At 32.0% G+C, this 11,741-nt stretch overlaps 1 protein-coding gene across 7 annotated transcripts; it reads right to left on the bottom strand.

Annotated features, from left to right (window-relative positions):
* Positions 1-5,410: 5,410 nt before the first annotated feature.
* Positions 5,411-11,466, bottom strand: LOC140981775 (SH3 domain-containing protein 1-like). Of its 7 annotated transcripts, XM_073448234.1 has the most exons (11): positions 11,165-11,465; positions 9,498-9,657; positions 9,366-9,428; positions 9,134-9,282; positions 8,496-8,597; positions 7,433-7,627; positions 6,777-6,839; positions 6,525-6,677; positions 6,288-6,362; positions 5,575-5,743; positions 5,411-5,531 (listed from the first exon to the last, which is right to left on the bottom strand). In XM_073448234.1, the coding sequence occupies exons 1-10, from the start codon at positions 11,222-11,224 to the stop codon at positions 5,597-5,599; spliced, it is 1,167 nt and encodes a 388-aa protein (XP_073304335.1). In that variant the 5' UTR covers positions 11,225-11,465; the 3' UTR covers positions 5,411-5,531; positions 5,575-5,596. The 7 variants fall into 7 exon arrangements, with proteins under 7 accessions (XP_073304335.1, XP_073304340.1, XP_073304339.1 ...); XM_073448239.1 differs by lacking the exon at positions 5,411-5,531 and having other exon boundaries at positions 5,541-5,743; positions 9,359-9,460; positions 9,544-9,657; positions 11,165-11,466; XM_073448238.1 differs by lacking the exon at positions 5,411-5,531 and having other exon boundaries at positions 5,541-5,743; positions 9,134-9,235; positions 9,544-9,657; positions 11,165-11,463.
* Between the last annotated feature and the right edge of the window lie 275 nt (positions 11,467-11,741).

Here is an 11,741-nt window from a genome sequence, read left to right as displayed (position 1 = left end):
CAGGTAATTCGAATATCCGATTTATTTGTTTTTAATTTTAGAACTTTTTTATTTTAATTTATATATAATGTTATAAATTTAATTAAAATAAATTTGTGTTTTTTTATTTATATATTTTAGTTCATGATGCTAATATACTCTTTTTTTATATTTTTAGTTTAAGTACATTTTAATTAACAAAAAATATAAAAATAATTTAATAAACTTTTTATAATTTTTATGAAAAAACCGAGTAGTACGAAAACCCGAATAACTTGATTATTTTAGATTCGGGATCGGATATATAATATAAAACACGAAATCCGAATAACTCGACCCGTACCTACCTTTAACGAACCTGACTTATAAACATGTCTACTATCGATCAATAAAATATTTGAACCTTCGTTTTTCATTTGTTAAGGCTCATTTAATCTCCCCTCGAAGCAAAATGTTTCACACATAATTTATCTGTGTGTAGAGGTAAGTAAAATGTATCACACATAATTAACTTTAAATTTTATTTATTAAAAATAAATTATTTTTACTTCTGCTTATATTGTATAATAAAATTTTATCAAAGTTAATAATATTTTATTTATGTTTTAATAAAATTTATTAAAAAAGTTTAAAAATATTATACTAAAAATAAAAATAAAAATCGGACTGAACTGATCAATATTTTTAAAAATAAAACCGAACTTCCAAACTCACCGAAATTTCAAAAAAATGTTTCGCTCCGTCAGTTTAACTAAAAACCCATTTGATGAATCTCTGGCACATTGAGTGTTCTTTGTATCTCACGGTCTGATCCAAAGCACAATAATATTTGCAAAGGAACCTTATATGTTACATCATATTAAATTAACCCTATTTCCTATTTAATGATAGATAATGGAAATACCTTCCCATTTTAATAAATAACATTCCATAACTTTTATATTAAAAAAAAAAAACATTTTGAGCCCAATTAATTTGAACATCTCATTTTATGATTTCATTAAGTTTACTCTTTATTTTGAAATAAAACGTGCCGATTTTAAAAGATTTTGGGCTTATTTAGTCGTTTGTTTGGTCTTTGTGTTTGGGGAAGGTCGAAAAAAATTGGAAAATGTTTTGAGGAATAAATTGTACGTGTTGTTCTGTTTTTGGACTAAAAGATTTTACTTATACGTGGAATTATTTTAGAAATCGTTGTATAAAATTTGTTTTGAAATTTAAATATTGTCTTTTGGGTATGATATAATTTTTTGCACAGAAAATTACGGGCATGCCAGACACGAAATCATATCAAATGTGAAATCCAATTTCTAAACCAAACGATGTGAGCCCCAATCATCGTTGGTTCTGAATCCCTAAAGCATCAAGAACCATAAACTAAATTAGAAAAACAAAAGAAATTGAAAAAAAAAATCCATAAACAATAACAAAAAAAATTATGCTTTTATGAATCAACAAATTTATAACTAGAAGTTGAAAATAAAAACTAAAGAAATATGATAAAGTTAAGAGAAACTAAAATCATAGAAACTGAAAATGAGTAAACGAAAATGAACTAGAATTAATTAAATTTACATATCATTTTTTATGTTGTTTGTTGATGAATTGTTGTGATAGCTCTCTTATAATCTTTGGTGCTGGTTTTTGTTCAACTTCTTCGAGCAGTTTCAACCACCTTCCACGATCATCAATCATGGATCGTGGATCAACTCCTTGGACAGTGCAAACCAACCAAGTTCTTTACGAGTTTTGAATTATGGTTATCATATTTAATGGATTTGTATTGCTGGTGAAATTTGCAGAATTTAAGCTCAACAATTGTCCCTCGTAGCTAATTTGGCTATATTTATTAATCGATCCATATTGTTTTAGCTCATTTACAAGCACTGGGCTCAAGTACGTATGACAAAATATTTGGAAGAGGAGGAAAAGAGATAAATATGTGGTTTTCCTCCGGGTCCAACTTCATCTTTTTAATTTCACAATAAAATTTATTTTTCAACCATTACACTTCATCTTCTTTCCCCATTCCAATTATTTATCGTCCTCACAACCGATCCTCCTTCACTTTCAGACAATCGGTTGGCCACTCATGGAGATCATGTGTCCAATATCACCGCCGAATACATCACGTATGTGATGCCATCCCAGTTTCTGAAAATCGACAACTTCAACTTCATTTGCATCCAGCCACACCATTTTAAAGAGCATGTATATTTCGACATTTTTTCAAACTCTTCAAGACATAAATGCTTTAGAATTTCTCATGCTTTCATGCTCAATGCACTCAAGGTGTTTGAGATTTTGTGTTAATGAGGCTTGCGTGTTCAACTTTCTGACTTACCGCAGGATTTTTTGATTCAATAACTTTGAAACTTGAAGCTGTCGGGGTTCCATTTTATCGCACCCAAGACGCAGCGGAAGTTTTAAAAATTTTTGTTTTGACGTTCAAAACGTTCCTACGCGTTGTATGATTTGAAATCATTCATAGTTTAGAATATTTACTTTTGTGTTCTAAACACTGGATAACAAACTATTTCGGATTTAAAGCGGAGATAGTCTTTCATGTATTTTCCTACGAACTTTCTTCAATATTCTAATCAGGTCCATGATCAGAAGCTATATTTCTCGTGTAGAATGCATTAGAAATCTACACGAATTTTTTCGAGATTTGATAGTCGAAATTTCAGAAATCCGGTGAGCGACGATAACTGGAGATGACGCACGATGGAAGAACTGGCCGAAAAATTTTTCTTCAAAATTTAGGTGGTGGCCGAAAATTACTTGACGGAGAGAGAACAGTTGTGCAAAAGTTATGTTATTTCATATAACATGAAATAAATTATTTATAAATTTTGATTCCTAATCAAATCAAGAATCCTAATTGAATCGAGACATTGTAATTCTATTATTTAAAATTCTCAAGTAGTATTCTCTTTTCTTGAAAATACCATGCAAATATATAGTCATTACTGCTAATATTATTATTTAATTAGTAGATTCTAAATTTATTAAATATTTGTGAACTTGTTATAACACGATTGATGATCAGACAACACCGATGTATCGATGGTACAAATTTTACTCATATAACTGATCCATTTTTGTCAAATGTTAGTTTTATGAACTCTTTCACGAAAACATTCAATTTCACTCTCCTTACTTAATTAGCTGTTAAGCTAACTTCCACATCTTCTATTATATGAAATCAACTTATAGGCTTATTAACATGTTTTATCTTCATCAAACTACAGTCGCTAAATTAAACTCCTTGAACTTGATTATCTCAACGATAACGCATAATTTAATACTTGTATGACCTTCAATGGTTCAGAAATACAGCCAGCCATGGGTTCACAACTTCATGTAATTCAGAATAACATTTATTCATATTCGAGCTTACCATAATTAGCCTAATTCTTTTTATAAATATTTTGATCAAGAACGTCAGAACTCGGGTCTTATTGCACCCATTGGATCATGGTAAGAGCGTCTAATATCATCTTTCCATGATCTCGTAGGTATTAGGATAGTGCTTTCAAGAACATTAAGTTATGACTAACATATAGTATGGTCCCTTTAACTCATATATCCCGATAGAACCTGCAAACATCGATATATCGATAGTTGCAAATGAATTCGATAACGATGTGATATATTTTTGAGTAATAATAGTGACATTGTATGTACAACTAGGAAAACCATTTTCCCTAAAAACACATCTTGTTCTGGCCAGAGACTCCTTGTACTATTAACTCATCAGAATACATAGGATATCTTCACCCATAGGGGCAGTAAATCCCCGACTACAATACATTGGCTCCTACGTATTTCAAAACTACACACAACCTGGCCACCTGATGACCCTCGATGGAGTCGGTAAACAGATCAAAATGCATGCTAGTACGCAGAGTCTCTACTTTGTCCCGAGTCAAAGGACTAATGCTGTACAATCATAACCGCAGACTATTCCACTCGATAAGTGATAACTACTTGGACAGTCCGAGGAAATTTGTTTAATGGATCATCAAATGTTCACTCATTTATATGAATAGACATCTTCATGTCCTTATCAATGAAACATGTCATTTACATCATAGATGCTAGTCTCAAGATCAAACGATATTTATCCTTATTTTAGGTGGCTGGTTTTACTAGGAACATGTTTATAATTATACGGTATGCTTCCTAGAGTCAGACCTCATGGTACTTATTGTATAATCAAAACTTTATATACGCATATTGCATGGGTTCGGGCAGCCGCTAATGAACAACGTTGTTTCGCGCATGGGCAGTGCAATATCCTGCGCGAAACAACCCCGAAATATAAAAAAAATTATTTTTAAAAAAATATGGGCAGTCTCCGCTGCACAGATCTGCAGTGGGTAGGGCAGAAAAAGGAATGTCCGAGATGGTCTCGGGCAGTCTTTGGTCCATGGGCTCGAAAAGTTTGGGCTCGGGGTGCAATTTTATGATTTTTAAAATTATTGGTTAAGATTGATATTTTAAGAAAATTATATAATTTTGTCCTTGAAATTAATTTTAATAAAATCGTGAGATTTTTTTATAAAATAAATAAATAAAAAATATGATTTTTATTATTTATGATAAAAAAGAGTTATACAATAAATTTAATTATTAATAAATTAGATAATTAAATAAAAGTGCTTATTTAATTTTTAATTTAATATTTAATTATGTCGGTTAGTGATATGTTTGTAAGATACATGATTTGATAATATTTGATAATGTGATTTTAATATAATATTTGATATTATATAGAAAAAGATGATTGAAAGTCATGATCAATTTGTTATGTGTATGTTATAATATTTTACATATTATGTTTTTAATTATTTGGCAATTGTTTAAAATCGAGTCTGGTTTATGGCTCGTTCTCACCCTTTAAATTTTTATCTCAATGTGCCATGAAAATTTAATTTAATATTATATTTAGTAGCAAATCAAGATTTGAATATGATGAGCACATATCTTCAAAAGTTTTGAAGATCGAAAACATGTAAAATATTGAAAATTTATGTAATATCGCATTTGTATGTCTGCATTTACATAGATTTGGACTTGGATCTATAGCTCTCAATTATCGATCCATCATTTATTATTTATAATTCATATGATATATTATAAATAATCAGTATTTACGTTATTATTAACATAATAACAAGAGATGCATAAATCTGACAAACATATAAACAAACATGTCACCAGATTTTAAAACTAATCGTGAGACGAAATTTCGAATTAAACTCCATATTTTGTATAAAATTCAAAAATCTATATCAAGCTCATTAAAAAAAGTTAAAATAAAATTTAATATTTTTTACCTTTCATACAACGTATTAAAATAAAGTTTAATATTTTTTTGTTTTCATCAACGTTGTATGGCACCAAGTCCAATCACAACTCAAGAAACTACAAGAATATTTTATTTCATCACACGTCACAAATATTTAATACATATCACAAAATTTTGAGAGCACTGACAATATTTAATGTACGATCTAGTGTAGCATAGAATAAAAAATAGAAACCACAATGTCGAATTTTACTGTGACAAAAAAAAAAAATAGAAACACAAAAACCACAATGTCGAATTTTACTGTGAAAGTTCATTTTCCAATAATTTAGAGGCTGGAACAACTCTGTCAATCTTGGTTACATAGGCAGAGGGAAACCATCCTGTATTACCTTTGCATTCGCCTTCCGACCACCCACTCGAAGCCACCTTCCAAATTCGAGTAAACTTATGCAGTGAGAGTTGGATCATGTGAACATATGCAAGTAAAATTAGCACATTCTAGATATAGAGAGCACTCATATTCTAGAACATTACTCGACACCATATTTCGAGTTATACAATGTGAGCCGAGCTCGAGCATATTCAAAAATTATTTTAGACTCAACCATAGTAAGATAGCCAGCGAGTCGCTTGTGCGCCTTGCTATGTTTATTAACACTTTACAAGTATACAAAAAGTTAAATTAGTTCACGAGTTCGAGCAATAATTAGATCCTTCATTTCTAATCCATATTCGAACAAAACAAATAAACTTTAATAAAAAATAATGCACTTTTTCCGAGTTGCATGTTGATAATTGTGTTGGTTAAAAACATTCAAGCTCAAAGTCAAATAACAAAACATGAGTACTATTCGACTCAATTCATTTCTTTGCTCCCATAAACAGGACCCACGGCGAACTACTTCGGGCAATCGGAGTAAGGGATGTAATACCACGCGTTACAAAAGATTAATCATGTTAAACACGAGAGCATTGAATAGGTAGGTACCTGTCGAACTACAACGTGATCATCAACTTCAAGATTTAGCTCGCCCTCTGCTTGAGAGTCGAAGGAGTGTATGACCTGATAACAGAAAATATCAAGAACCAAAGCAAGTATAGACACCGTGCATACAGACTGAAAAAGATACAAAAGCCGGAAAATTCATCTGTTTTCGGGACATAATAGAAACAAGAAACTTCCCAATAAATACATTACTAGCCAAAACAGCGATAAGTAACTAGCCTTTGCAAGAAAATAGGAATCGTTTTTATCCACGTTGTTCTGACTACTGGATCTTATTGAAACTTTCTCGTCATTAACAGGTGAAATATTATCCTTGATCGATGGATTTTCGGATTGTAGAGATGAGTCATGCGTTTGCTCCACGAGAATCATCTAAAAGCGAACAGTGAAATTAAACAAATAAAGATAGTAAAAATCATGATAAATGAAAATGATTGAAGTTTGACCTGGATAACACGAGGGGCTGCATACCTCAGAATGCAGTTTTTCCAATAAGGCAACTGCATTTTGATGATAAGATCTCTCAGCATCAACCTGTTTGCCTAAAGTTTATGAGGAACACAACCAAAAAAATCCGAGAAAAATAGAGATATAAACAGATCTGCTTAAATGCAAATATTTAGAGTGATTCGATAGCGCATGCGTCAATATTCCATCAAAATTTTAAAAAGCAATCTGATAATCCCATTATTTTATGAAAAATTCAAATGACTCCACATTCTAGGAATCATTGAAGTGCCATTTTCTCGATAATTTCTATCCATAAAAAGCTATTAAGAATCAAATTGACCATCCTTCCAATGTCCACCTCTCCACACTGGACTCGTCAGACAGAAAAGGTAACGAATCCGACGAAATAATAAATGCAAAAAGAAAAGAGATAAAATCTACTCTTTTGAACAAATTTACTTAATCATTTGCATGATATTTTGGAAGAAAAGCCACACACTGAAAAAAATAGTAAACAAGTTCAAGATCAGATCAAGAAAAAACAACAAAATAAAATAACTGTGCTAGTTAACTACATAATAAATCATCAACAGTTTGAATATGAAGTTGAAGGTTAATAGGGTCCAAACAGAATGCACATAAACTCTACGTCAATAAAAAAATGACTTTAAATATACCATGGAAAGAATCTTTTGGAAAGTAGACTCTTGCTGCTGATCCTCAACAGACAACATAGCAGCTGTGGCTTCTCTTCCAAGTGCCAACATAGAGGACTTGAGCTCCGACAACCTTTTTTTAGCGTTTTTAAGCTTTAGGGCACTTTCTGCAGAAGAATCTCTGAACTTTGATTGCCTTCTTATTACTTCAGCGGCCTAAATGGGGTTTGGAAAGTAGAAGATTAAACAATTAAATTAACTCGACAGTGCTTAATTTACAAAAATACCCCTCCCTGTACTGTATTAGCATATAATAATCTTTGATTTGTCCTATTTTTGGTATCTGAACTATAATCAATAATGCCACTCACTGTATTAACGAAGTGAAGCATTAGATCTATATATTATTTTTGCAATAATTGTTTTTTCCTTTTCTAAAATACCCACTACTTAAACAATGACTAGTTACACTGCACACGCAGTGCGTGTGTGTACAATCTTTTTTATAATTATCGAGAGACTAAAGTGAAATTTGATAAATTATCGGGAGATTAAAGTGCTATTTGAATGGTTGAAATTAAAAAAACAAAAAAACAAAAGTAAAAAAAAAATGTTTGTTAAATTTTTTTTAAAAAAAAACAAAAACAAAAGTGTAATATTGGTGTTATATAAAAGCTAAAGTGAAATTTGACAAATTATCGAGGGATTAAAGTGCTATTGAATTGTTGAAATTTAAAAAAAAAACAAAAGTAAAAAAAAAAGTGTTTGTTAAATTTTTTAAAAAAAAACAAAAACAAAAGTGTAATATTGGTATTATATGAGGGCAAAATTGGGAAACAAAAGTTGGTGTCTATTTTGTCTCTATTAAGGGCATTCTTAAGATATAGATATAGATATAGATATAATATATTAAAATTTTTTGATTTAAAAATAAACTTGCTATGCATATAATTAATACCCCCCACTTTAACAATGATATAATTAAAAATTTTGATATTTAAAAATAGCCGTGTTATGACTTATGCATGCAATTAATTTAGAGACAAAAAGCATTCACAGTACTATAGAATTAATGATTTCAAACCTGAATTTCAATCTCCTGGCTCATTCTATCATATTGGTGAGTCAAATGGCGAGCATCTTCCAAAGGAGCACCATTCATCAATGCACGAAGTGGTTCAGAAACCTACAGATAAGCAAGGTGCAACGATAGATATAGAGAACACAAGAAAATCGAATAACCACTAAAATATTACCAGATATGGATGATATTGACGGCAAAATGGAAAATACAGTTCAAAAAGAGGAAACCCTTTGATTAAAAAAAAGGCTGAGTTCTCTTTTTCTAGACAGAAAACCATAGGCAAGCCGAAACATCAATACAAGCACTTCATATTATCATTGACCTAAAAAATTATCACCATGGAGAGATTTGAAACAGAGGACATGGAAAATTCTTTAATCTCACGAGTATTGGGAAAAGATAAGTTTTTTTCCTTTTTCTGGGGTAAATAGGCATTCCCCAATAATTGTTTCTTTCATATTATCATGCATACATAGATATACAGTGGTCATGGAGTTTGTGGAAACTTAAATTGACCTTAAACCGAGAATAGAAAGCACTTCTATGAAGTTAAGTCCTGCAAATGTCATTCCCAAATAAAATGATAATATTAAGACGTTTGAGATTTCATTAACATGCAAATTTACTAAATTCATTACCTGATAACTAAGAATTCCAAGCATTGTTTCTCCATGATCTTCAATTGAGGCATGTGAGGTGCCAAAATTCGATGCGATCCTTGCAAGGGCATGAGTAGAATCCTGATTTTCAATGCCATACTTACAAGAATCTTCAGCCAATTTTCTGGCTGCAAAGTCAGGTCAAAATTAATTTTTTCCCCTCGTCACCAGAGAAATATAATTGAGAAACATAGGACTACACACCTCTCACCATTTGTTTTTTGCTCGTTGAAATGAAGCCTTCTAACCCACGGACAATATCCCTCTGGAAATGCTGTGGAACAAAAAGCTCCTTAAATGTGACTGCTGAAGTTATATAAGAGGATTCATTAGATTCAGAAACCTCTACAGAAGAATGCAGGTAACAAAATAATCCCCCATGAATTTACTTTGGCTGCTCTTGTAGACTTGTATAAATTCTGTAGCTGCTGATGACAATGCATGTCAGTTTCATCAATCATAACCCCTTCATGGCCCAATTGACCTAGTTGCCTGAGAATTACCTGCCAATAAAGAAGGATCACATTTTTAAAGAGAGAAAATTTAAGATCAAATCAGCAGCCTACCTTTATACTTGATGATTACAGAACAAAATTCCAAGAAAGACACGAATGAAGACTGTTGTTCAATCCAAGTTGCAAGTTTAAGCAATAAAAACAACTCCTTTAGGGCAGACAACCAGAAGTAGAATAATGCCTATTATCCTACGGAGAGAGGGATCTAGCAACAGCGAGGGGATGGGGGCTATATCACACGAAAATATTTTGAATTTTTTGCTCTTTTCTAAATTACAAGTTCTGGTACCCCAAGATCCATTAAATCATCCCACCTAACCCCTTCTTGTCTCATTTGGCCCCATACCTTATTCCTCTGCTTATAGGTAGAATAATAAATGAGAGGTAAATGAACGAGACTAGTTGTCAATGTGTTCTAACGAGCGTCGTCTCTGGCCAATATGAATGTTTTATATAGAAGACATGATGAATGTTTCTTTTGCATATGTCACTACACTTAGAACTCTATAAAGATAATTGATTAGAATTTGTTTCACTACCACAGTATGATGCATTTGAAGGCAGTAGGAGGAATGAGTACACTAGTAAAACTCTCTCCTAAATCAACTTGAAATGAGAATAAGTTTTAGTTGCTCAGAGCATTCTGTATCAAAGCTATAAAGAATTTTCGACTACGATAAGCACAATATTAACTTTACTCGCACATTTAAAAAGTAAAATCTGCGAAGTCGACCGTGGTGAGGAAAATAAACCATGGATTCAAATAAGATGAAGGAAAATTAAGTCCTCTGTCAGGTAAAATAACATACAGGCACCAAACAGTAATTTATGACTGTGTCAACACTTACATAACGTATCCCAGGACATCGATTCCTAGACCTTCACCCCAATCGGATTTTTTCTTAATATGGATATGGATGTCAGTTATCATACTTAAGCGCATGCAAACTGCAGGTATAAGTCATCCATCCAACATCAATATTAGTAGTAAAAAGCCCAAAACTATTACTAATTCCACATATCCTTGTTTCTGGTGCTCCTTACACATTAGAAAAGATTCGAATTTCTTTTGGTAAGAAATTCTCGATCCCACAATTATAGATGGCATACCAAAAAGGAGAGACGCAGATGATATCCAAAAGTGTACCTCAGACAATCGCGAAGTAAGAATGCGAAGCCCCATAGCACACACAATCACACACATAAAAATAAATAATTAAACTGCGATTGTGAAACCTGTTACCTTATGCCAAAAATCAATCATCTCCAAAAACAACAGAATGAAAACCCAAAGAATCTTAATTCACTAGATTTCATTTTTCAACACCAGCTTCCTATTTTCTTTTAATTTCAAGAATTTCATTCAACAAATCGAATCTTTCAGCAAGATGACAGCTCCGTACCAGATACTATCTACCATGTATGGTCCGATTTCCTTAAATTCAAGTGTTGAAATGAACTCCTAGAAAGTTTAAACAAGACAATAACACCATACCTGTTGTTGCCTAGCCACTTGTTCTCTTAGTTTACTCGCTTGCTTCTTGATAGCATCCATACTCGCAGGGCCACCATAAACTAACAGCTCTAAAAAACTTCTGACACACAGATGCGCGCGCAGGAAGAAAAGAGATTGAATTTACACAGGCAAGCAAAGTATGAACTGGAAGTAGAATCAAATGATAAAAGAACCATGGACTTTTCTTTTGGAGTGGAATAGACAAAGTTTAGGACGAGAATAAAAGTGGGTACTGTTGGTGAAAGGGAGCATTGGACTCGCCACTGCCCCCACAATGCCAGCCGGGAACTACAATATTGTGGAGAAAATGGGTTAATTTTTGAGCCGGAGAAATGGTCAAAAGTAGTCTTCTTTTGAAAACAAATGAAGATATGCAAGGAAAGCGTCCTTGAAGTAGAAATAATGGTCGATCTTCCGTATTTACGCGTTTTTTAAGCATTTACCTATATCTGATTAGATATTGAAAAATGTGATTATTTTTTATATTTTTATTTTAGTCCATCATAAAAATAAAAATTATATTTTCTTTAGTCACTATATATCAAAGACTTCCAAT

This window comes from Primulina huaijiensis, chromosome 7 (genome assembly GCF_012295235.1).
Source record: "Primulina huaijiensis isolate GDHJ02 chromosome 7, ASM1229523v2, whole genome shotgun sequence".
In the NCBI taxonomy this organism is placed as follows: domain Eukaryota; kingdom Viridiplantae; phylum Streptophyta; class Magnoliopsida; order Lamiales; family Gesneriaceae; genus Primulina; species Primulina huaijiensis.
The sequence above is the reverse complement of the archived record's forward strand: the minus strand, read 5'-3'. Positions and strand labels throughout refer to the sequence as shown.

Excerpts from the sequence above, each read along its gene's own strand:
- LOC140981775 (XM_073448234.1), bottom strand. The coding sequence starts at position 11,224 with ATGGATGCTATCAAGAAGCAAGCGAGTAAACTAAGAGAACAAGTGGCT. Across the intron at positions 9,658-11,164 it reads AAGTGGCTAGGCAACAACAG|GTAATTCTCAGGCAACTAGG; the intron begins GTATGGTGTTAT and ends CTTTATTGGCAG. Across the intron at positions 9,283-9,365 it reads CAACGAGCAAAAAACAAATG|CCAGAAAATTGGCTGAAGAT; the intron begins GTGAGAGGTGTG and ends CTGACTTTGCAG.